Source organism: Montipora capricornis, chromosome 9 (assembly GCF_036669925.1).
Source record: "Montipora capricornis isolate CH-2021 chromosome 9, ASM3666992v2, whole genome shotgun sequence".
Lineage (NCBI taxonomy): Eukaryota > Metazoa > Cnidaria > Anthozoa > Scleractinia > Acroporidae > Montipora > Montipora capricornis.
Window position 1 is genome coordinate 32079773 of NC_090891.1, and position 22863 is coordinate 32102635.

A 22863-nucleotide genomic window follows, 5' to 3' on the forward strand; every position below is an offset into this window, starting at 1 on the left:
ATTCAAATCTGGCGCAACTCGGTTCCAACTTTGCGTCCAATTTATATAAACCGATTTCAGTCAAAAAGCGTTCCCAAGACCTTATATAATTATACATGTACCGCCGAACTGTCTGTCAACCATTTTGCGGAGAAAATTCTACCAAATACTCATACATAATTTCACTCTTATTTTATTGCACTCAGGTTTTGTCGGGTGTTTGATGTGATGACAGTGTTTCTTCCTGCCGCAATGCCGCACCACTTACGACGCACCTCTTTACAACCTCTAATTTCATTGGATCCCTTCAGGACGCAGCTAATTGTGCTTAACGTCAAGGTCTATTGCTTCTTTTGTATCGTTCTTTGTGTCCATTGTTTTCTGAACCAATCCCAAGAGTCGTTCCGAGAGCTGCGTGGCGGTGCAATGCCCAACTCTCGACGGAGGAAAGCAATGGGACTGAAGGTTGTCAGTTTTAAATTTAAAAAGATGGCACCTCAATCTTAGTGAAACACACTGGAGGAAACGCAAACAAATTACGGATCGAAAAACAGTAATGAAGTCATGGCAATTACAGAGTTTGTGTCAGATGACAGCCGCTTGGTTTTAGTCTAAAACTTAAGAGATTTCTCTTTTGTTTATCCTAAGCTATGTACGTTTGCTTTGTTAGGACTACACTCATTAGCAATTTTATTTTTTGCATATAGAGTCACTGTGAATTCCAAAAAAATACACTTAACTTTTTGAAACGAAGCTTCATGAGAACCCACTGCTAGTACGAGCAAATTAAACCACATATATTTTTTTCTTTGAGAACTATTTACAATAAACATGTATTAGAGAGTCACCTTGTATTTACATATCTACATTATAACACTCATTTGCATTTTAATTTCAGTAGCTGGTTTTTCTAAAAAATTCAACAACTCGTATCGCCCAAGTTTTAGGTCCAGGCAGTAATCGGTAATTTATTAGTTCTTGTTTTCCCTAAATCAGTCTTATCTTTTGTGTCTTGAGAGTATGAAGCGACTGAATATGTTCTTTCTTGGCGATATTCCTCCGAATTCATCATTTTGTCGGCATGAGCTTCGTTCTCTGTTTCGTTATTATTTTCCAAAGGCTTATAGTAACCAGGCGTCCAAGGAACTAGTTCTAGAGGTTGAATACTTGATAGGAACGCTTTCACAGCTTGCCGGTGAATACAGAGCTCTTTTTCTCTGATTCGTCGGAAGTACTCTATATCTACTTCTATGTTTGTGACCGCTCTATTTTGTCTTCGGACAGACTCTCTTTCGCGCGAAGCCTTAACCTGTCCCGAACTGAAATCAGAGAGAAGGCGATTAGTTTTGGTTGGCGCGCTTCGAGCGCGATTGAACCTTTGAGTCACGGTTTTTAACTGTCTTTCCCACATTTTATTTCTTTTCTCCAGCGCTGTCATGGGCCTTGGCGTTAAATCTAATGGACCTTGATTAGAAATTTCGTTAGAGTACACCATTGTGTTACTTTCTTCGAATGGTTCACAAGATTTCGTTCTTCTGAATTTAGGCAGCGGAGGCTTTGGGCTTGCACTTAAGCAACGCAGCTGTGTTATAGACATTCTATCCATGTCAGGGTTTCTACGTTGTAGTTCTCTCAACTCTTTCGCTTGTATGTGACTTTTATCCAAACTCTCTTTGACTTTTTCATGCTTTTTGGCGATGTCCACACTTGCTGAAAGTTTGCGTTGAAATCGATGCACAACAATCCGTTGATCAGATGAAATTCTAGAAATTCTCTGTTGTTCTTGTTTACGTAAGCAATCAAGTGCTTTCTGGAGTTGAATTTCTTCTTTCCAGTTTGCCGAGTGGACTTTCTGTGACTTTTCAGAGCTACCAGGTCCAGATTTTTGCCTGTCGATGTAACTTGCGAATTGTGTCATTCTCGGCTGGTACTGAGTAACCTTTTTTCAAAAGCAATGAAAACGTGCTCGTGTGTTTACAACTGGTCAGCCTTCACAACAGCAGTATGTTTAAGGAAGATTTGGCGTTTGTATTCATCATCTGTAATTCCATGGATCACAGCGTCAAGACAAAAGAACAACGGAAATTAGCATGTAATCCATTTGGAACTGCGCAATGTACAATCGTGAATCAATAATTCACTTAGTCATGTAACTGCGCGATTGTGCATCGTAAATAAGCTCGTTTCTTGTTTCGACAGAAGGTAGTTGAATTCCAGAGCAACGTTTGTATGATGTTGTTTACCCCTTGTGTAAATAACCCCTATCTTTGATTTGAATGTTTCAGTTTACAGCTTGATTTATTAGGGGTCCTTGGATGTTAACTCGTTGTTTTAACACTTTTCCATGTTAAGTCATTTTGACACTAGAAACGATCATTATCAAGCCCTCTGTCCACAATTAGCTGCTGGCATTTTGCTCCTGTAGTAAGAAGTTCTTGTCCTTTAAGATTATGAATTTTTTAGTGGCATAACAAAGCCCAGAACTCAGCTTGTCTTGACTTAGCCGTTTTTGTGTAAACGGTAGATGGTGTTTGTTTTCGCGTGTACTCTAAACGTATTAAAAATTAACTGAGCAACTTGACATTTGTTCATGTCGCAACTAAACCCATTTTCCCCGAGTTATTAGCAACCACATTTCGCTTCTTTTCAAATTAAGTGCCCACTCTTTTATTCCAATCGATAAACTTGATTGGACATAACGATATTTGACGACTTTAATGAGATTGACAGTTTTCGTTGTGTGTTCGCGAGTGGGTTTTGCCAAAACAAACAAGTGTGTTAACATCTCGTAGAAAAGCAAAGATCAAGAATCTTTATTACAAACATACTCAGATATTGATGAGCTCACTGGTTTGACAGAACGTTTCTGGCACTGCAAGGAAACCATTTCGCAGTTTGGTGACTGAAATATTATAGGAACCCTGGAAATTATCCACAAATTTAAGTAAGTAAACAATATGTAAAGCTAAGAGTGCTCAAGAGTGAGCGCTACGTTACGAGCATTGGATCAACCGTGCGACCTTGGCAAAAGTATTTATATAATACACGTGAAGTTGAGAGCTCGGGTGTAAAGGTGTTTTTACGTTTGCCGAATCCCTGAGATCGACATAGCTTCTTGGTACACGATCCATAGGTTTTAATAAGGGTTGTGACTTGAATGGATAATACGGTGAGAAACTTAGTTTTGTGTATATGTCACCAGAACAATTTATGAAAGCTAACCATTCCGAGTCGGCGCTTATTTGTAATCGCTAGAGGCTAAACAAGCTCATCTAAAATTTTAATCAGTAGAGATCAGCAGTTATTCTCTGCCTAAACAGAGTGTTGTTTATCTGAGGGTTATGAAGAGAGGGGGGGGGGGGGGAGGCAGGGGTGTCAATGCCATTTCCCAGGCCAAATTTGGACAAAATCCCAGTAGTGGCATGTTTTCTTAGAAATCCCAGTCCCTGCTACTAAAATCCCAACCGGATCCATGATAAGGAAAATTTAATTTTAGAGCATCGCCGGATATGTTGTTTGGAGCAAATAATGATAAGTCTCAAAACGAAACAAGCGATTATTGGAGAACGGAGACAATAAAGACAGTGTATCTGGATGAGATTGCTTACCCAAGCGTCCGCTAAAAAAGGCCTGCTTTCACCTGGCACATTAAAGAATTCTGAATGGTGCATTCTCCAATTTCTCTTCGTCACCTTCAGAGTCACTGTCGTCATCATCATTATCACTAAATTCATCAACATAAGTATCTTCACCAGTATCCTCCCCAGAGTCTTCTCCCTCTTCACTAGACCCCCAACAATCGCCAGGCCGAAGGTCTTGCAAATTGGTAGGGTACGTTCAAGGACGTTCCAGTTCCTGTGCCTGACACATTTACCATGGCCTCTTGTCCAATAATTCTAAGCTTCTTCTTCTTCTTTTCGAGTGATTGCACTGATTGGTTGAAGTGGGTTTAGAGAAGTCGATTCGTGCTAGTCAAGCCATATTAGATGTAGGGATGTTGTAGGTAGGGAGCTCTGAGGTTCAAAAACAAGACAAGTCTTTTAGCATCAGGAAGGTACTCACTCTCACATGGCAGTGGCCAAGAACGCGCAAGAAGACCGCATGAAATATTTGTTATCAGGAATTTTGAGCAGAACTAATACGGACAACCTGAGAACCTCTGATAATGCAAATCCCATATTCGCCAAGGACTCTTAATATCCTATTCCCAGTAACAAAATCCCATTTCCCAGTGATCAGATTCATTTTCCAAACGAAAAATCAGGTCAATCCCAGTTCCCATTTTACCCCTTCATGACCGTCTTATCTGCCAAAGCGGGTTAACACTGAGCTTGTCAGGTATTGCCACGAAATGGGAAGACCTAAGACAGCAATGACCAGAATCAGGTTTCGTTAAAACAATGGTTTGCTGGGGTGCTCAGTCTCGTGGGCTCAGAAAACTTGGTGGTGGTCTCCAAATGTTAATTCTGTATACGTTTCACGAATTGTCTCACCTTATTTCTGAGTATCCATTGTAGTTATAAACTTTAAAATAAGGCTTGAGGTCTGGAAATTACTGACATGGAACTGTTCATCCCAAGTAAAACGGCTTTAAAACGGCTTAATTCGTAATGAGTTCGGCTACAGTTTGAAACTAACCACAGAGAGCAAACCTCTGATGCAGTTCATTTCCCAGTCCCTCTCTATTCTAATTGGTTAATTCATATTTGACAGAAGATTTTGTTTTTGTTTTGTCCAGTTTACAACGCTTTTTGATCACATATCACGAGTTTTCTCTTCCTGTTTCTCAGATGGGAGAGTGGGGTTGAGTAAGCAGGTTATAATTCCGAGTTTAAGGACACGAATTGAAAACCCAACTAAAAATCCTTACCCAATATGTCAGTGAATATCATTTGGCAACACCACTCATCAATACTAGTCACTTTATATTACTAATCGTCACTGAACGCTACTCCAAATCACTCCCCGTTATTCCACGTTACTAGCCATTAATTATTCCTACTCGTCAGTTTACGTTACTAGGCATCACCAGCCGTTATTCCACGTTACTAGTCGGAGGAGAGTGGGGCCGAGTACTCAACCGTGATTACAAAATCATTTCTATTTTCAGACTTTTACCATTCCATTAAATATACCTTACTGTAATTAATTGCAAGGAAGATGAAGTACAGTAAACACCCGCATATAAGAACCTGGGATTTAAGAACCTGTTACGCAAAAAATTCATTTTAAAACCCCCAAATGACCTTGAAATTTCAGGCGACTGGAACAAATTGCCCTTTTAAACTGCACAGATCTTATTCAAAACGTATTTTTCATGGTTAAGAAATTTAAAGGTATCAGCGTCCTCATCAGAGGAAATCAGTAATACCATATCATAGAGTAGAGATATCTTTAGTGGAAATAAGAACCGATCGATTTAAGAAATAACCTAAAACTAATGTAAAGACCATTTTAGACCTATTTAGCCTAATTTCGAAAAATATAGGTTTTTGCATGAGGGTGTTTACTGTAATTGATGGCGAAGAAACCTAAACTCTGATGGCTTGTAAGCTTAGGATCCCAGTCACAAAAAGACAAGATCATGATAAATTTAGTTAGTATAAATACACAGGAGATTATACAAAATCGCGCGCTCTCATTGGCTCCCTATCTCGGATTATCAGCCGATAATCACCTCGACGGACAAAATGGCTGCCAGTAGTCGTTTTGCCACTGTAAGTGAAGATGATTTTCGCGTTGAAATGTTTTTTTTTCTCTTTTTTGAAATAATCACCTGTGTATTTATAATAAAACAATTATTCGCCTCAGGCTCAGTGATTATCGGTGAATATTCACCTCGACTTCGTTTCGGTGAATATTCACCGATAATCACTGAGCCTGAGGCGAATAATTGTTAAATAACTGGTATTAAAAAAAAGACGTGCTGATAAGGGCGTTTGCTATTTATTATAGACTAAGCAATTGGTCAAGATGGAATTGTGTAATTTTTTCCTCAAAGGGTGAACAGATGAAGAGTTGATAATCTCTGAGGAGAGTTTAAAAAACGTTGTCTCTTGATAAAGAAAAAACGGAAAATTTGGGACAGTTTTGAATGTCGACACCACGCGAGAGACTTCACTTTATCCGGAAAATCCCGTGTATACGTAATAGACAAATGTTCTTTATGAAAAAATCGCTTGTCCAAAGCCCAATTTAGGTTCTGTTCGCTTTCCTTGTACAGTGGGGATTTGTTTATTTTGTCTTTTTTTGGCGAAAAAATTAAACTCGTCGGTAGGTTGGGTGGGAAGTTCTAAATAGACACTGTAAAGAAGCTCGTTGGGTAAGCCAGGATGTTAAACGGTTTTTTTCTATCATTTCCTTGCGCTACTTTTTACTTTGTCAGTGCCACTTTTTTTGTTGACTTGGCAACCGTCAGAGCACACAATAACAACGGACCGTCAACTTTATTTTTTCTCACTTTAATTTATCCTCAACCTTTTTATTCCTACATTATTTCTGTCAAATGTAAACTTTATGTATCCATGCTTGAAACAGAATTTTTAAAAAAAGGCGAAAGCGCGTTGAATTTCCTGTTTTTTTAGCGGCGATACTTCAAGATGACAGTCGTATTGTCATTAAGACACACAAGCTGGCAAACTGGGAATTTTAACATGATCATATGAACGCCTCGTATTTCCATAAATATTGGGCAGGCTATAGTAAAATGCATTAAGCCTTGACCTTGATGGATAGTCCATTAAATTGATTTTGCCCCTAGACTTTCACGGGCCACGTTTGGTCAGTATTCATTCAAAATTCTGACATGGCTGCAAATTATGAATTCTATCTAACTTGAAAATGTTAAATCGAACATGAAAGCTCGGAAAATGTGGAGAGCTGATACATCGAACATGTACTGTTGCAAATGTTTATTCAGTAGATTTTAGTTACTGCGTCCAAACTACGTGAAACTCCGGTACATTGAAAGAAACAACCTGCCGTATCTATTTTACACACCACCAACAACAGAAGTATTGTTGTACCAGGCTAAGTAAAAGCAATTTCTCAAAATTAACATATATTCAACTGCATAATGAATGTATTTTGCATTTAAGAAATTACAATGAAAAACAAACTCTAATTTCAAGCTGCTAAAAAACAAAATATATCTTTTCAATGCAAAGCCGCTAACGGAAATAACTTTCCACGGTTCGTGCTGGGGACTCAGTATCGTGAAGGTGTCAGCGTTCTGTGAAATCAGGCAAACTTGACGACATAGATACATGTAAACACGAAGAAATTAGGTATTTCACTTTAGCGGAATTAACATTGAATCTATTTTTGTTCCGAAACGAGTACCACAGAATGAGATGACATACGTCATCAATTTTGAGATGTAGCCGACATACAAGCAAATACAGCTTTGCAAACTTAATAAGCCTTGGCTGTGAGATATTGCGATGTTATTCGCATCAGAGAAATGAAAAGTCATATCTGTTCCGAAATTGGAAAACGTTTTGTACGCGAAAAGCAACTAATTTTGGTATCCAGTCGGAAAGACATTTCAACACTCTTCAATATTGAAGATGGACGTTAGCAGGGTTTCTATATCAGAGATCATTCACACGATGTCGATTGAGGACGAGTACACAGACCGCAGAGAAAAGAAGAGAAGGGTTAAATTTTCGGAGCCATTGGAATATTGGAGAGAATTTGATAGAGAAACGGGAGAGCTGTGTAAAGAAAAAACTGGCATTGAATTAAAAAAAGCAACTTCGCAGCATTGGGAGAATGTTCAAGATGTTGAAAAATTCGGCAAAGGATATATCTTTAACAGCGCCGATCAAACGGAAACTGAGGATAGAAGTCAAACAGACTGCAGGGCAAAAGATATTCATTTCTTCCAGACAGGGAAAGAGACAAGAATGCGGAAGGCTCCGAAACCGGTAGAAGACAAAGCCGGAAGAGATTGCATCTTTGAAAGTGAACAAAACATGAGACAAATTTCAAGCTCCTTACATAAAAAGGGGTTAGTCAAGAAAACATCTCCTTGTAGTGTTGAAAGACGTTCTAGGACCAACGGAAACATTGAACAGAATCTCCGTACAGATCTAGAGCTTCCACTTATTAAAAGCTATTGTATGTCTTCAGTTTCCTTAGATATTGGCAAGGTACCTCCACCTTTGCCTTTTGCTGGCAGTCGTAAGATATATGACGAAAGATTGCTTCCATCTTCATTTGTCAGTGCAAAGAGAATACACACTTCATCTAAAATTCAAGGCCCAGAGGTTGGTTTTCCGCCTGTTGTCGGAAAATTACGAACGCCACACATTGTTCAACTGTTTGATTAATTCCCATCTTCGATTGCATAATCCTTTATTGGTAATACTGTTAGTGGTTACGATTGCTTTAAAAAGTGAAATCACTCGTGGTTGAAGATTGTTAGACCAGTCAAATATATGGCTAATCATTACGGATAGATGAGAAAAATAATAAAAATCGCAATAATGAGGCATCTCCCGGCATCTACATTTAGGTATGTCGATAAAAGTCGTTAAAAACATCACACCGACACTACATGGCAACACTACATAGCATACACTACATAGTGACCCAAGACTAAAAGATCAAGGCCTCAATGCTAGTGTAACTTCAAGCAAGTGTACAAATGGCCTTATGGAACAAAACTGAGGTACAAAAATGTTGTAAAATGTAAAACAATTAGCAATTATTTTGCGGTTATTAATTAGTCCATATCCAATGAGGGCCAAGGATTCTATACCTCCACCGTTTTTTTTGCCCTTTTTGTTTTCTTTTCTATCGAATTAAGTGTTCAAGTGCATTTTAAACTGTCAGATCACTTAAACCGACAAACAACTAAAGATTCACTATTGATGTTGTGGAAGCGAAAACAACATTGTCATTAAGTAAGCCATCCAAACCTTCTGCTAAGTTGCCGTCTCTTAACCCATTAGTCATGAAGTCCCTTCGAATGGTGATTTGCATATGAATACTAAAGCACTCAGGTGTTGTTTCTCTGTTGTCTGGATGGATGACTCGATTGTTTCTTCTCTCGACCTCATTACAAGATCAGTGAGAAACGCTGATATCCTGATTCGCATTACAACATGTCCCTCAGGCGAGGAACCGGCTCGATTGACTTCCACATAAAGAAAAATAGGAAAGGAAAAAAGAAATCGAATACTAACCTTAGTTTCCTCTTTTAGACTTTGTTTGCACAACTAAAGCAAAGACAGCTCAGCTTCCAGTTGAAGTGTTGAACTCAAGAGGGTCATTTTGTGGTGTTGACTTACATGCACAGAGTCACAAAAGCGAAAATCATTCGAGAATCATTCGAGCGAAAAAAGGACAAAGGACAAAGAGAGTTAAAGTAATCAATTGATATAAATCGAAATCCGGTCTGTTCATCACTTAAGCTGTTATTACCTCATCATCGTCATCCACTAATTGACTGTGCTCTTTCGAGTATCAGATTAATTAAAGAAACAGTGACTCGGAATTGATGTCAACTGAACCGACAACTCGGGAAACATCAGTCCTTATGAAGCATGCATCAAGGTAGAAAACAAAAAAGGCTGAAAGACAAGACTTGTAAAGTAAATGGAAAGGAGACGAGTTTAACCGAGGAAGACAAAGTTACTCGAAAAGGAACAGGAGATAACAATAGCATTAGTTTCACCGACAATGCTAAAATGGTACGTCTATTTTGCGCTGATCCTTACAGCTTTTACGAAAGAAATTCGATCAGAGAAGAAAAGAAGAAAAATCAAAGGGGTTCTGAGCTTGGTTCGAAGAAAAACCGAGATCGTGAAAGGAAGCTTGACATTAAAAGATCCGATGATAAATCTTCATTACCGCCTTTGACAGAAAAGACACTCAACGGAAAGCAGTCAGTGACCTTTGGAAATGAAAGGCGAGCGATGAAGCATTCATTGCTGAACCATACAAAAATTGCTGTGACATCGGAGTTTCAAAAAAGGTTGGCTTTAAGTTTATACTTTGCAGGAATTTATGATTTGGATGAAATGAACCGGCAGAGAAAAGGATGTAGGGCAAAAAAAGGACAAAAAATAAAAGGGATTTTGAAATCAAGCAACAGCGAAGTGACGGAATGCAATCAAACTTTGAACTCACACACTGAATCGGAGGACCTTGATAGAAGAGTGAAAGCTGAGGATAGTGAATTACCAAACTGCTACGTAATCAAAACGTTGATACTCGAGAAAGAGAGACCCTCATTTCAAACTAAGCTCATACTACCCAAAATTAAGGAAAAGAGTTCCGTGGTGCCGACTAAGTCGGTCAAAAGTGGATTCCACTGTGACACCATGACACACCAAAGAAAAGAAAACAAGCTACCCAGGATAGGTAAAAATGAAAACAGGACACTTACGTTTGCTAAGAGACGTTCAAAGAGAAGAGATTCTCACGGTCATAAACGAAAAGTACGCTTTCATAACAAATCATTTGAACGGGATTACTCGCGGAAGAAAATGCCGTTTTTACCAGTGTTAGTAAATGGGAGATCGAAATTTTCTTAAAGTGCTACCGTGATCAAAAAATTACTTCCCTTTTTTTCTTCAGATTTTGAAAGTGTGATTGCTTAACACTTGACTGGCAAAATTTTGAGCTTTGATTTTTATGCAAAGGCTGTTTACTTTAAGTGTGAGTTCTGCTGGGATTTCATGGTCCGCCATTACTCACGTTCCGGGCCAAACTGACCGATTCGACTTCAGAGGGTTGGATCTAGGGAAGGTGACCTCATTGCTCACTACCTTAAAAAAACGCAGCTTATTATACATGCAAAAAACGAGTTTAAAACTCTGAAAACCCGAACTCCCGTGCTGCTTATTAATTCAGCCGAGTTCACACGCATTGCATTCGAAAACTATTGATTCTTTGACGTCATTTTCTCCTCGATCCAGCTCTCTCAAGATTTTAAAGTTACTAATGGCAGGCCATCAAGTAGGAAAATTACAGTTAAAATAAACAGGTCTTTTTTATAAATCAAGGGTTAAAACTTGGGTCACTTACTGTTAAGCTAACATCGTTTTGAAATCCAAAAGAAAAAAAATTGATATTTTGGTCATAGTAGCCACTTTAAAAGATTCGGAAAGACAATGCTCTTTTTCGTAACGCTGAAAATATGTAAACGTAAAGTTCTTTGTTTGCATTAAAAGTGCGCTTAACAACGATGTAAGTCAGAGTTTATATAACATTTCCTTTAAATAATCTGGAAGAAAATAATATTGTGAAAATTCTGAAGTGGCACGAATCAATTCTGTGATGCTTATTTGCCAAGTACTCTTGATGTTGAATTCCGACCAACTGCGAACAAATTCTGATATCCAGCCAGCGGGAGTAAACGAGTTGGACCCAAAGAACACCAGTGGGGCATATCATCTCCAACTCGTAGCTCATCGTTTATGACGTCCTGAAGATTTTTCCTATCAATGCAGTTAGTTCGACCACGCAATTGCCTATTGTTCTTTTAGTTTTAAAACTTTCAAAGAAAAATATGTCAGACACAATATCAGTGGACGCTTTCAACGGGTGCTTAAATGGCGAGTCGTAAAATTGATAATTTATAGCGAAAATTGCTTGCTGTTAGTGGCTTTCAACCACGCGTCGAGCAACACGCAAACGCTCCGGGTATAATGATTAGCTTAAAGGTCGGTACACACGAGGGAGCTTGCTCCCGCAGCACGCTCCTGCAACACGCTACCGGAGCAAAGCTCCCTCGTCTGCACCAACTTTTCTAGCGAAGAAATATGTTGCGCAACAAAACTTTTGCTCCCGAGTTTTGCTCCCTCATATCAAACTGGTTTGATATGAGGGAGCAAGCTCCAGGGGCAAATCTGTTGCACGAGTCTGTTTCAGGAGCAAGCTCCCTGGTGTGTACTGAAATTTGCTTGCCATGACATGACGTGTCTCCAGCTGGCCGATCAAATTGGCTTATTTTTTCATCCACAACAGTTCCCATGCCCCAATCGAGTTGCTTCATCATTCATCTCCCTCGTCGTGTCCTTCGTGTGTACTGGTTGGGGTACTTACCCGGGAGCGTGTTTCGGAAGCGTGTTTTAGGAGCAAGCTCCCTCGTGTGTACCGGCCGTAAAAATCTCGCGCAACGTTATCAGCCAATAGAAAGCCAAATAAATATCAATCGCGACAAAAAGGGATTTCTTCGGATTCGGATTGGTTGATTGCGAGGGTTTGCCGGGAAAAGTCGACGGGTCTGAATAATTACATTGGTTAATGAATTGAAAACCACTCTCTTTAGGAGTAGTTTATTTACCTTTTCTTTTGTGATGGATTACAAAGTATAAACACTATCATAACGATTATTCTTTGAAGCACCGAAGAGAGAGATGCCCAGGCGAAGTTAAGGCTGTTTAATAAGCCCTGAGATGTTGAGTATTCTTAGTTTAAACTCATAATAACTTCGTTCTATGTATCGTCACAGTTAAACAAGTCAAATTTAGTCCAGTTAATGAATGTTTTATCAGTGGATGTCATGCACGATATCGTTAATCTTTGTGTCAATGTCATTACGCCGGCCAAGTGTTTAATCAGTTCAAACGTTTGTGAAGTAAAGTTGGTCTGGTTCCAAGAAGAGTTTTGGTTAGCACACTTCGCAAGGTCGGATAAGACTTACGAACTAAATGTTTTGCGTACCATCGGTGACCATTTATGGAAAGACTAAGCATTTACAACGTGTCATATCAAGATCAAACAACGATAAAGAGACGACAAGCTCAAAACATACACAAGAACAAGGCGAAACGTTCCCCCTTCTTTCTACCAAAGATACACCTCTATGAAGGGACAGACGAAAAAGGAAAATGCCAAAGAGCTAAAATTGAGCTTGATGTGCGAGGGATTGGCAAAAATACCTCAAAGGATGACAGCGAAACAACGAAGATTAGAAAACCAAAAGGGAGGAAGTTATTTGAAGCAACCAGCTTGTCATCTCCTGGCAACAATACGGAGTATAAGAGCAGTGAGGTACATTCTTTACCACCCATCGTCTCCAAGGGCCTTATATCTCACGCTATGGACAACATTTCGACCATCCTCGATAAACAAGAAATACAACATTGTCCGTTTGACTTTGCGTACGATGCGTTAGTAAATGTGATTGAGAGAAGTAAGCAACAACAGAAATTATATAGAGAACGATTTCAAGAGAATATTGTACGCGGTAAACAAAAACCAGTTAATGAAAAATTTTACTCACAAGAACAAGATAATACTAGCTGCTCACTGGAGAGTTTGACTTAATCGAATCAAATTGCGACTTGCATTTTGCTGCGCAGAAAATCCACCAAATTTAATTAAGGAGTCATAAATATTGCGATACACTGAGATTATGAAGGACAAGAGGGCAACGTGGACTATGTCAAGCCTCATTAACCATTACTCTGAAATTAACAAATACTGAAGGTTCCAGCACCAAGCTTTAAAGACACGTAACAATGAGGTAACGTACCAAAATGCTGGTGTACGAACAAAACGAGCTAATGAGAGATATCTACTGTTTGTGACGTCCAAACGTAACTATGGCGTAACTATGAACGTAACTACGGCGTAACTATGGCGGCCAGACGTAACGTTAAGCGGTTCGCAACATATCACCAGCGAAAGAGATAAAAATCACTGTACATTACGGTGTAATGTACAAATGCTAGTGGACTAACAAACGAAGGTAATGAGAGTACAAAAATTTGGTTTTATCAACGGAGTTGATAATGTAAATTGGCCACCGTACAGAGATGGTAAAAGCTAAGGTGGCCAATTTACATTATCAACTCCGTTGATAAAACCAAATTTTTGTATACTACTTCCCCACCGACGCAGCACCACAGTTTCTTTAGAAACTACCCCCTTCATTCATTCGAAGGAAACGAGAGACCTTTTTCCAGCATCATCTGATAAAGCGGTGATGCGTAACGTAAAAACCACCTGTTAAACAACAAATAATCAGTCGTGGGATCCAGCTCCGTACATCCAGTACTCACTTTTATTTCCCATTAGATAATTCTCTTTAAACGTCATGGGTTGAATGACTAATATGAAGCAGATTTGTCTCTCAAGTCTCTAAAGTCCTTCTATAATTGTTTGAGGGAACAGAAACTTGGTGAAAAAATTATTAGCCAATCACAAAGGAATAAATACTTCCTAAGAAAAGTGAAACTTGCACATTACAATGGCGGAAAACTTGTCGTGTTTTATAATTTACCAGGTAGATCAATTTGTTCCTAAAGGAGATATCCTTTCATTGGCCCTTTTTTGTGAAATAAATGATTTGCGAAAACGTTTTACTGTGTAAAGTAAAATTTGGTTGGAGAGAAATGTCATGTTTTGCCCTCCAACTGTCGGCAGCACATGATTCCGGAGTAAACAATAAGAGAGGTGTTCCAACGCCTCATTTTAAATCCAGGTCACCAGTTTGGTGCGACCCAGTCGAAGAATTTCATGGCTAATTCAAATCCGAGGAAGCAGGCCTGTGAAGAAAAACGAAGAATTCAGTTACTGCTAGTGATAACTGCTAAAAACACAAGGTCATCTTAATAGAGGAATTTCTCATCGCGCTTACGGCAAACGGCAGGATGAAATTTGCGCTTTGTCCAAAACAGGAAAAAACTAGTTTGATTTGTGTCTCATTTTTTGTCCGTTATAGCTACAGATGTCGAGCTCTTTCTCAAGGGAGAGAGAGAGAAGTTGGAGAAGAGAAGTTTCTTGCTTTCCTGACAAGTAGCAACCTGCCGCTCCACGTTTGACGTTCACGTTCACGTTCACGGAAACGCGACGCTAAATCTCTCCAATACAGTAAACACCCGCATATAAGAACCCAGAATTTAAAGAACCTTTTAACCAAATATTTGATTTTAGAGCCCCTTTACATAAGAACCAGGCGACTGGAAAAAATTGCACTTTTAAGACTGCACAGATCTTGTTCAAAACGTATTTTTCATGGTTATGAAGTAAAAATGTATCAGTGTCCTCACCAGATTAAATCAGTCATACCATAGAGTAGAGGTATCTTTTGTGGAAAGAAGAACCAATTTAAGAACCTAGATAGCCTAAAACTACTGTACCAATTTAACCTAACTTGGAAAAATCTACTTTCTTATATGTGCCGGAGTGTTTACTGTGTCTTGATTTCCAAGCGCTGATGTAAGAGCGTGTTCCGCGTCTGGTGAACTCCCTGCTTTCAAGCGGCTAAATTTAACCAACCGAAAACTTACCGCATTTGCTGGGAAAGCTCTAAGCATGACTGGCGTCAAGCCTTTAAACAAAGCACCTGCGCCCTCTTCACGCATCTAAAGAGAGAACAATTGAACGAGAATCATCAAACAAGTCGAGGAGCACCGTTGACTTCAGTTTATCGCACAAATTTTTCTTCACATTGAAAAGAGTAAGAAAGATTTGTGTAGTCTGGCTGACCGCTTTCCTCACAAAACGCGCCACGTTTTTTCCGAGAGTGATCCCACTTCTCTTTTTCCCGTTTTACTTTCGTGCTTCATCGCATTACTACGGCCAATGAAATATTACCCTAACCCAACACACTTGCAAACATCCCAGAAAATACACGCCTATGAGATAGCCTCCGTTTTGACGAAACTCGACGGATTTTAGTTCAAAACTTTACAGCTTAATAATTATTGTTTGATCACGGTCATAATCACCCTCTATATCTGGACGTCAACAAAGAAAAAAAAAGGCAGAAAGACCCTAGGTTGTTCGCCAATAAAGCTTACCATATGTTTGAACACATCTCGGACTCCATTAGGATAAGAACCTTCAGGAGCTACAGATTAGAAATGATACATATAATTAATACTTTGTATAAGCATTTTTTTTTTCAAAGAGGAGACCAAAGCAACAAAAATCAACAAGAAAGAAATGTATATAGAGCGGTTTTCAATTGTGTGTCGGAAGTGATTAGTGAATTACTTTGGTTTTGCATTAGTTCACTCAGAGATTGGTTTAAAGTTCTCGCGCCTCTTTTTCAACCAGTCAGAAGTGAAACCAAAACCAATCGTGGCTCGCGCGTGCACATTTTCCCGCGCTTTGTGTCGGCTACGTGTAATTACTTCGAGGTTTGATTGGTTTAGTGGATTGTCTCCGTCCTTTTTAATTGGCCAAAGTAATTACTTTGGGTTTGGTTTTACGACACTCATCTGAAAACCGCTCTATGCCGCAGGGCCATGAATGACACATCGACTACTACACTGGAAAGCCTATTCCCTATATAAACATTGGCCTTTTTGTAAATGGTTTGAATCTAGGAGTCATAACATAACAAATTTACATTTAAGTTACGATCGTCCAGGTGAGTGTAGGACTACATTCAGCCAGACGATTGTACTTCTCTTAGTTACACTGGCCTTTTTGTCACTCAAATGTTCAATGATCAAACAAATACTAATACATGCGCTGCCAAAATACAGAAAGCAATATTATTGTTTTGTAGTAACACTGCATATGAATTTTCTCGCAAAAATTGATAGATTTCCAAATGCACTTCAATAAACACAGAGCCAAAGAAATGAAGCATTATTGTTTCATAAAACCTCCCACACAGAGAACACAAAGAACGAGGAAGTTTCACTTTGTTGTCATCATTATCGTGCAAGCTGAATCCTACTTCCTGGGGCAAAAGTGCATTCCAATAAACTATACCCCCTTCAATGATGCAAAAATAGCGAAGTAAAAATTTTTAACTTCCAAATTGCTTCTTAAAAAAAACACCAAAAATTGTTTGAAATAATTTTATCTTAAACTACCGAGATGCAAAGATCAAAGAATTCAAAAGTACCAGTTTGCAAGCGTGACTTCAGAACATCAGGTGCTATGGCAACAGACCAGTTCATCATACCCGCTACACCTACAATCAAACAGGAACAACTTTAAGCTGTAAGTTGGCAAGCCTTGCAAGTACTTAGCCTGTTTGACAGACATATTTCCAATTGAAACGTTGGGCAACAACCAAAATAGTAGGGAGTTTAAGCACACGCATTTTTGAGGCGCGGACGGCAAACCGGAAGTGAGCTGTTTTCTCTTTTAACTTGTCTTTACACAACCACATTTACATTGCTAAGTATCTTTTCTCCATTAGAAATGATTAGTGTAAAAATCTAGGAGACACCACTGCCCTGGCATGCAAAATGTTCTCTTCTGGTTGCCGTCTGCGTCTCAAAAACGCGCGTGCTTAAGCTCCCTAGTAACCAAATGCCACATACATGTTGGCTAGCATGTGAACTGCCATATGACTGTTCAAGAACGAAAGTTTAACCCATTGACTCCCTGGGGTTCCCCATTGATGAGTAAAATCGTCTGGCGTTAGACAGAGTAAAATACTCTGGTTTCTGGCCGGTTTAGGCCGGTTTGGACGTCAAAGGGTTAAATTAACAAGGAATCAATAATTACCTCCAGCACAAAGAATACTCAAAGGTCCAACATCTCTTCGTCTGCCAACCAAATTAAACAAAGTAAAGAAAAATATTTAGACTGCATAGAAAGGAAAATCGGATGGTAAAATGCAATATCTTTTTCATTAATAATTATTAGTGTGCCTTGTTTTAGATGAAGGATTTAACTTAAATTCAACTACATGTAAAATGCAGTTTTTAAAGCTATTAAATTCGTCTGGCAAACTTTCCTTCTACCAGAATTATTACTACAGTACTACAAATGCAACTTAGTGGAGGGGACCCACTAACACCTCAAATGCCCTAGGATGCCCCATGTTGACAAGTAAATTGTCTGGCGTTAGACAAAGTCAAGTCTGTTAAGTCTTACCCCCTGGAGTCCATGGGTTAATATCATTATTTTAATGACATTCTTATTCCTAAACCTTTCACCCCTAAACCGGCCATACTTAGTATTTTACTCCGTCTAACGCCAGACAATTCTACTCGAAGATGGGAAACCCTCAGGAGTCAATGGGTTAAATGAATGACCATTAAATGAATGCTACACAAGAAAAGAAAAAAAGAGTCATTACCAACCTTTGCAACACCGTATATGCAGGTTTAACATGTACTTACGTTTTTCCAGCAGGAGTAAGAGCATTGAGAAGAAATTCATAAGACACAAAGTACATTCCACTGGCAGGAACATCTGTTAAAAACATTTCCACAGAGGAGGCAAAAAAACTGGTCAGCTCCAATTTACATCTGTGCGAAATAAGCACACTTGATTAATACAGTACTTGCCTCTCAGTAAGGTAGCACATGTTCCTTTGTACACTCCACGAATTCCATTTTCTTTGTAAAGCTTTTTCACAACATCTGCTGGGCCAGCATATTTTTTCTCAGCACCAGATGCTTGTTGGATCTTAAAAATAATAAACTATGTTAATTTTCTCCAAGTGAGATTGATGATCTGGTTGGTTATGCACAGGCAGAGGTCAGGATCTTCTATCCTGACAATCCTAACTTTTCAATTATCAAATGACCAAAATTGATCACAGTGACTGGAAAACACAAAGGAAATGAAAAGCAAGTACTCCACAGAGAACTTTATACTGATTAGTTATGAGCAAAACTTGCTGAAATTACTAATCTTGATTATTTTACACTGTACCTGCAAAATGCACTTTATTCTTTCTCCAGGAGCCATAATTACTGTTGTGCAAACTCCAGCAAAAAACCCTGACGTCAATATCTGTAAGTAGCTGTTAAAATAAAAGGTACCAATTTGTTTTCAAGGAATCAAAATGACTGAAAAAAAAAAAGATAACTTTATACAGCCCTGGGAATAAGAATATGACATACAGGAGAGATGAAAGCAACTTGATGTGCATAAAACTAATCCTAACTCAGATCATGAAGAGATGAACTTGTCTGTAATAATGCAGCATACAACAAAAGCAAACAACAAACTTGAATAAACAAGTGCTCCAGCAGGAATCAAACAAGTAAAATAACTAGTACTGAATCACTTGTTTTCAGGCTCGTTCAAAGAGTCGTTTGACAGTTAAAAAGTTGGGAATAACACAAAGATCAGTCTGCTTGTTCGATATTCCTCACTAAATCACTATCCTTTCCATGCTACAACTTGATCATTCTTCTCCCACTTACCTTACTACAAAGGATTGACAATCATAATGAAATGGAACAAAGAAACAGAAATGATCATGTCTTAAGCATGATAAAATGAGTCATAATATTACAAAATGTTCTGTTGTCATACAGTGCACAATTTCCCTACAAAAATCATCCAACAAGGTTTAAGTAACTGACAACCAGCATTCTGCTTAGATTAAAATCTTGCTACAACAAGTTGCAAAAATAGTGGAGACACTTCTCCTTCTTGGGGTGTTATTAATTTCCCTATTATCTCTAACACTGCAGCCCCCCTCCTCCCCTTATCAGTGTTGCTAGCAAGACAAAGTAATTGTTGCAAACTTAAAAAGTCAACATTGAAAGGGGGAGAGGGGAAGGGAAGTGGGAGAGGTTTAAAAATTCTAGATACGGCGGGTATTGGAAGCTAGAAAAGGTGTTTTTTAATGAAAGTGTCAACAATTTTGCAACTTGTTGTAGCTCACTACCAACAAACAGCTTGTAATCATCGTTGACCTTAGGTAATTATAACATTGGCTCTTACGTTGGATCATCAGATGGATTTTTGAGTTGCAGTTTTTTGCCCATGTTGAATCCCCAGAAACAGATTGCAAATATTGGTGCAACACCAACTACAGGAGCTGCCATTCCTTTATACAGGCCCACAAATCCCTGAAATAACAAAAATTGTATTTTCATGGGAAATGGTGAACTCTGTCATTTAGACAATCATTTATTAACTATAATACATAAAATGTTTACATTACTAAGCACAGTGAATCAGAACAGGTTTTCAATATACCGGTAAAAAAATATCCAATATTCCTCCCCATAACAGTAAAGACCAATAAAATCATGGCAAAAAGCAACAAAACCTAGTATAACAGTACGTCTAGTAATCAAAACAAGTGTCAGTAGTTCAGAATTCTTTGGAATTCCTTGGTTGTTACAATTTATAGCCTCTGTATGGCTAAGGGTAATGGTAGTTTCTTGGAGGCAGTGGAGGTTGCAGGGCTCACAGCATTGCCTCAACGGGCAATGCTGGGCAGGATAGAGGAACTAGCGGCTGTCTCAAGCCCGGGGGTAGTATGACGCCAGGTGGGTTGTAAAGTGTGTTGGCCAGACACACTGAGCTGGGGATAGCTTGGTACTTGGGTCACTTGTTGTGGCCAGTCAAACCTCATCCCCTGTTATCAGTCCATGGTTCTGACAAAAGAGATAACTGATCTGATTCTCACTGAGCATGACTACAGTGGTTGCTCTCCCCTGCCAACGCCTACCAAGAAGGAGAGTCCAGAAGGGTGGCCAGTGGGGGGAAGGGACGAAAGTGTTGCTTGCTGCTGCTGCTGCATGTTTCTCTGTAATTATATGATTGTTGAGCTCGTTGGTAGTTGTGAGGTGGCAACAGCTACTTTGTGCCATACACTCAATGGACCATCCAGAAGTACATAGACACAATTTAAAAAGGAACAAACCTGACCTACGAATTTAAGTAGTAAGGATCTTGAGATTTTGCTGACTATTTTACATATGTATGGTTTCCAAGACACACTTTCATCAACATGAAGCAAAACGATGAATAACCCTTCTAACAAAATGTACAAGTTTGCAATTACAGCACATCTAGCTAAATTATCATTGTAGCTTTACCAAATCCAACATCTGATGTAGATGGAAGATAACTACATGTATCCCAGAGATCAACGATGAAATGATATATGAAATGGATCATATATGAACTGCAGATATGAAATCAAGTGAAGCTATGATCCTCGCAGTAACTGTTAAACGCAATTTTGTAATTGCGTAAAGAAGCCTGAAAAGTTCAGGACTTCAACGGAGTTTTGAACCTGTGACCTCGCGATACCGGTGCGATGCTCTAACCAACTGAGCTATGAAGCCACTGACGTTGGGAGCTGGTCATTTGTGGGTTCTAATGTTCCCGTGAGGAATGAAACAATCCCAGAGATGAATTAATCCCAGAGATGTTGCACAAGTCTCACCGAATATTATCTGACACTACAAAGTACTAATTTTCCAAACTTAAGTTAGCTATAGTAACAAGCCTGAATGGATCTGTGAAAATCTAGTCAGCCAACAGATTGTTGATCAGCAAAAACCAATGCATGTGCACCAATGCATGTGTCATGCTTGCTAGTGAGGGTGTTTACAGGGGTTCTACGTCCAGTTTAATACTATTACACATTGTGCTCATCAGAAATCTCACCTCTTTTCTAATAGTTTTCATGGCACAATCAAGAGTTCCAGTAAACATTGGCTTCTGCCCAGGCTCAGGGGCTGGCATTGTTTGAAGGCGAACCTGCCACGAACAGACCAGAACTAATGAGCTAGAAAACAACTGATAAGAATGTTATGCCTTGCATTGACTGAAACATAGAAAAACAATGTGGTCTTCTCAGATAAAAACAGTTTAATGTAAACCCCACCTCATATCACTTTAATGCTGTTGGCATTGAAAAAATACTCAATGTATGCAAAATGTATGTAGACCAAAATTAATGTGGTAGTTTCCCAAGCACCATTTGGTGGGCATATCCTTGGAATATAAGCCACCAAAAGTTGATCTGAGATCTGAAGGAACACAGAAACATGATCAAAATGAAAAGTTTGATAAACAAATGAACCTTTCCACTATACTGCTATTTTCCTTGTGAGCAAAACCTCTGCTCCAAAATGAGTATCATGAATCTTTGATGCTATTACTACCTCCTGACATGTCAGTTCTCCATGATTAGTGATTTCCTATGTGGTGTAGATTGGATAAACTGCATCTGGGTACCAGTGGTTTCATTACCCTGGACCCCAGAGGTTTTTTCTCTCTTAGAGCCACGGAATAGTGAGTTGCAAAGTGGCAAGAAAAAGCTTTTCTTGCTGCTTCACGATGCACTATTCCGTCTCCCTAAGAAAGAACCTCTCGCATCCAGGATACAGTTTCGTCAGCTGTCAGTTCTTATTATTGGGGAGCTTTTAAAGCAATGACAATGGCATGTCATTTAGTGGGCAAAAACAATAGCTTTGCATGCTCTACACATGTGCTTTTCATTTTTGTCCATTTCTTTGCAGTCATCAGCAAAACAACAATGTGAAATGGCAAAATTTGAGGTTTTATGGAGGACATGTGCACTTGGAGATAAATTTTCATTTTCTCCCCTAAATTAAGTGTGATTCACATCGGTTTCATTCTTGAGGGACTGCTACACCATTGTCATGTTAAAAAGCTTGGAATCGTCTTGAAGTGATTGCAATAACGGGAATTTAATGTTTTGAGATGATGTTCTTGATGCCGTTCTGGTTGTCATTGATTAAGATCCCTATTAGAACCGACAGCCAATGAAAGGTGTTGGCTACATCTACTCCCCCCCCCTTCCTCAAATAAAAAAAATAATTAAATTAAAGGCAGGAGGTTCTTTCAAACATAAGATTTAAACTCATTTGGACAACACGAAGTCGTCAAAACATTATTATCAATTTTGCACTTGAAATGTGGTGTTTGGGAGAATTCTGTGTAAAATAGTGTGAAAAGTCAGACACCCCCAGAGAAAGGGGCTGTTAGGCTCCTTCTTGATACAGTCCGTTACTTTACTCAAGCCAGCCGCCAACCTCGAATTTTATTCATTTGAAACCCCTGGGGTACCATTTAGTCAATCACAAACTCATTTGTTTTAGTTTAACCCTTCCATTTCCAAGCTGGTCTGAACCGGCCAGACTTAGTATTTTACTCTAACACCAGATGATCTTACTCATCAATGGGGAACCCCTGGGAGTCAATGGGTTAAAGTCCCTATACCTG

General features: G+C 39.0%; 5 protein-coding genes and 1 long non-coding RNA gene across 6 annotated transcripts in view; 3 read left to right on the forward strand and 3 right to left on the reverse strand.

Annotated features, from left to right (window-relative positions):
- The window catches only part of LOC138014979 (protein lin-41-like), a 14932-nt gene extending 5623 nt beyond the window's left edge, over nt 1-9309 (reverse strand). The window contains exons 1-2 of the mRNA XM_068861872.1: nt 9171-9309; nt 3588-3992 (exon numbers count right to left, since the gene is read on the reverse strand). The gene's annotated coding sequence lies outside the window, so the exon portion shown is untranslated. The remainder of the gene's footprint in view (nt 1-3587; nt 3993-9170) is intronic.
- LOC138014983 (uncharacterized) lies at nt 157-2533 on the reverse strand. Its single transcript, XM_068861875.1, has one exon. It carries the CDS (start codon nt 1895-1897, stop codon nt 923-925), a length of 975 nt encoding a protein of 324 aa, XP_068717976.1. The 5' UTR covers nt 1898-2533; the 3' UTR covers nt 157-922.
- LOC138014986 (uncharacterized) overlaps nt 2698-22863 on the forward strand; it is a 23543-nt gene continuing 3377 nt past the window's right edge. Inside the window, exon 1 of the long non-coding RNA XR_011125456.1 lies at nt 2698-2923. This is a non-coding gene — a long non-coding RNA (uncharacterized lncRNA). The remainder of the gene's footprint in view (nt 2924-22863) is intronic.
- Nucleotides 7038-9158, forward strand: LOC138014985 (uncharacterized). Its single transcript, XM_068861877.1, has one exon. It carries the CDS (start codon nt 7548-7550, stop codon nt 8310-8312), a length of 765 nt encoding a protein of 254 aa, XP_068717978.1. The 5' UTR covers nt 7038-7547; the 3' UTR covers nt 8313-9158.
- LOC138014981 (uncharacterized) lies at nt 9528-11175 on the forward strand. Its single transcript, XM_068861874.1, has one exon. The coding sequence runs from the start codon at nt 9531-9533 to the stop codon at nt 10521-10523; it is 993 nt and encodes a 330-aa protein (XP_068717975.1). The 5' UTR covers nt 9528-9530; the 3' UTR covers nt 10524-11175.
- The window catches only part of LOC138014984 (mitochondrial carnitine/acylcarnitine carrier protein-like), a 10506-nt gene continuing 1617 nt past the window's right edge, over nt 13975-22863 (reverse strand). The window contains exons 2-11 of the mRNA XM_068861876.1: nt 21280-21372; nt 19597-19724; nt 18574-18664; nt 18204-18324; nt 18036-18108; nt 17416-17456; nt 16805-16873; nt 15744-15793; nt 15231-15305; nt 13975-14486 (exon numbers count right to left, since the gene is read on the reverse strand). Coding sequence (XP_068717977.1) covers nt 14424-14486; nt 15231-15305; nt 15744-15793; nt 16805-16873; nt 17416-17456; nt 18036-18108; nt 18204-18324; nt 18574-18664; nt 19597-19724; nt 21280-21372 — 804 coding nt within the window. The 3' untranslated portion in view covers nt 13975-14423. The remainder of the gene's footprint in view (nt 14487-15230; nt 15306-15743; nt 15794-16804; nt 16874-17415; nt 17457-18035; nt 18109-18203; nt 18325-18573; nt 18665-19596; nt 19725-21279; nt 21373-22863) is intronic.